Here is an 893-nt window from a genome sequence, read left to right on the forward strand (position 1 = left end):
TCTGCACTTATTAGGCTGTGAATTTACATATTAAACTTTTTTTCCTCTTTGTATGTACCTGAAGGTCCCTAATTTTATTGGGGTAAATGTGTAGATTCTCAAGGTTGTGTAATTACTGATGTTACAAATCTTGTAAGGCTGTAAGCTGATATGTTCTTCGAAGATACTAGTTTGGATTTTGACATTTTTAAACTTGTCAAGTTTTGTAAACTTTTTTAAGGTATCTTTTTTTATTGAACATAATTTTGAGAAATTTATCTTTTCTCAGGCAACACAAGAAGTTGTATCTCAAGTTCCTTTGACCACATATGAAGAATTTAAAGCAGCAATTGTTGCAGCCAAGCAAGCATTTCCTTCATGGAAAAACACTCCTATTACCACTCGTCAACGTATTATGTTTAAACTTCAGGATCTTATTCACAGAGATATTGTATGTATGATGATACTCAAACTGATATAGTATTGATCAAACTTTGCTTTTGATAACAGGAATAATATTCTTATTTCAGGATAAGCTTGCCATGAACATCACCACAGAACAAGGAAAGACATTAAAGGGTGCCAGAGGAGATGTGCTTCATGGTTTAGGTTAGTCTTTATTTTATTTCCATATTTGTATAGTAAAAATTTGTGCTTCTAACAAAATTTCTGGTTCAGTTTCTTTTATAGTTATTTCAAAGTGAGCTTCCTGTCTTTTTCGCAGAGATGGTAGAGCATGCTTGTGGGATGGCAAATCTACAAATGGGAGAATTTGTTCCTAATGCTTGTAATGGAATTGATACATACTGCATCAGAGATCCCCTTGGAGTTTGTGCTGGGATATGCCCGATTAACTTTCCTGCAATGACACCCTTGTGGGTATGTCCAACCTTTATTATCTTTAGTTATTGTCC

General features: G+C 34.0%; 1 protein-coding gene across 35 annotated transcripts in view; it reads left to right on the top strand.

Annotated features, from left to right (window-relative positions):
- LOC107631380 (methylmalonate-semialdehyde dehydrogenase [acylating], mitochondrial) overlaps positions 1 to 893 on the top strand; it is a 16,406-nt gene that overhangs the window by 2,195 nt on the left and 13,318 nt on the right. For 30 of the 35 annotated variants that reach the window (XR_002359846.1, XR_002359855.1, XR_002359845.1 and 27 more), the window contains 3 exons: positions 269 to 430; positions 510 to 588; positions 704 to 858. Coding sequence is in view for 18 of the 35 variants with exons in the window: in XM_021119598.1 (XP_020975257.1) it covers positions 269 to 430; positions 510 to 588; positions 704 to 858 (396 nt within the window). In the remaining 17 variants the exon portion in view is untranslated. Of the gene's footprint in view, positions 1 to 64; positions 141 to 268; positions 431 to 489; positions 589 to 703; positions 859 to 893 lie in introns of all 35 variants that reach the window. The other 5 variants (XM_021119610.1, XM_021119609.1, XM_021119608.1 and 2 more) reach the window with 4 other exon arrangements.

The sequence above is a fragment of the Arachis ipaensis genome, chromosome B03 (genome assembly GCF_000816755.2).
Source record: "Arachis ipaensis cultivar K30076 chromosome B03, Araip1.1, whole genome shotgun sequence".
Classification (NCBI taxonomy): Eukaryota; Viridiplantae; Streptophyta; class Magnoliopsida; order Fabales; family Fabaceae; genus Arachis; species Arachis ipaensis.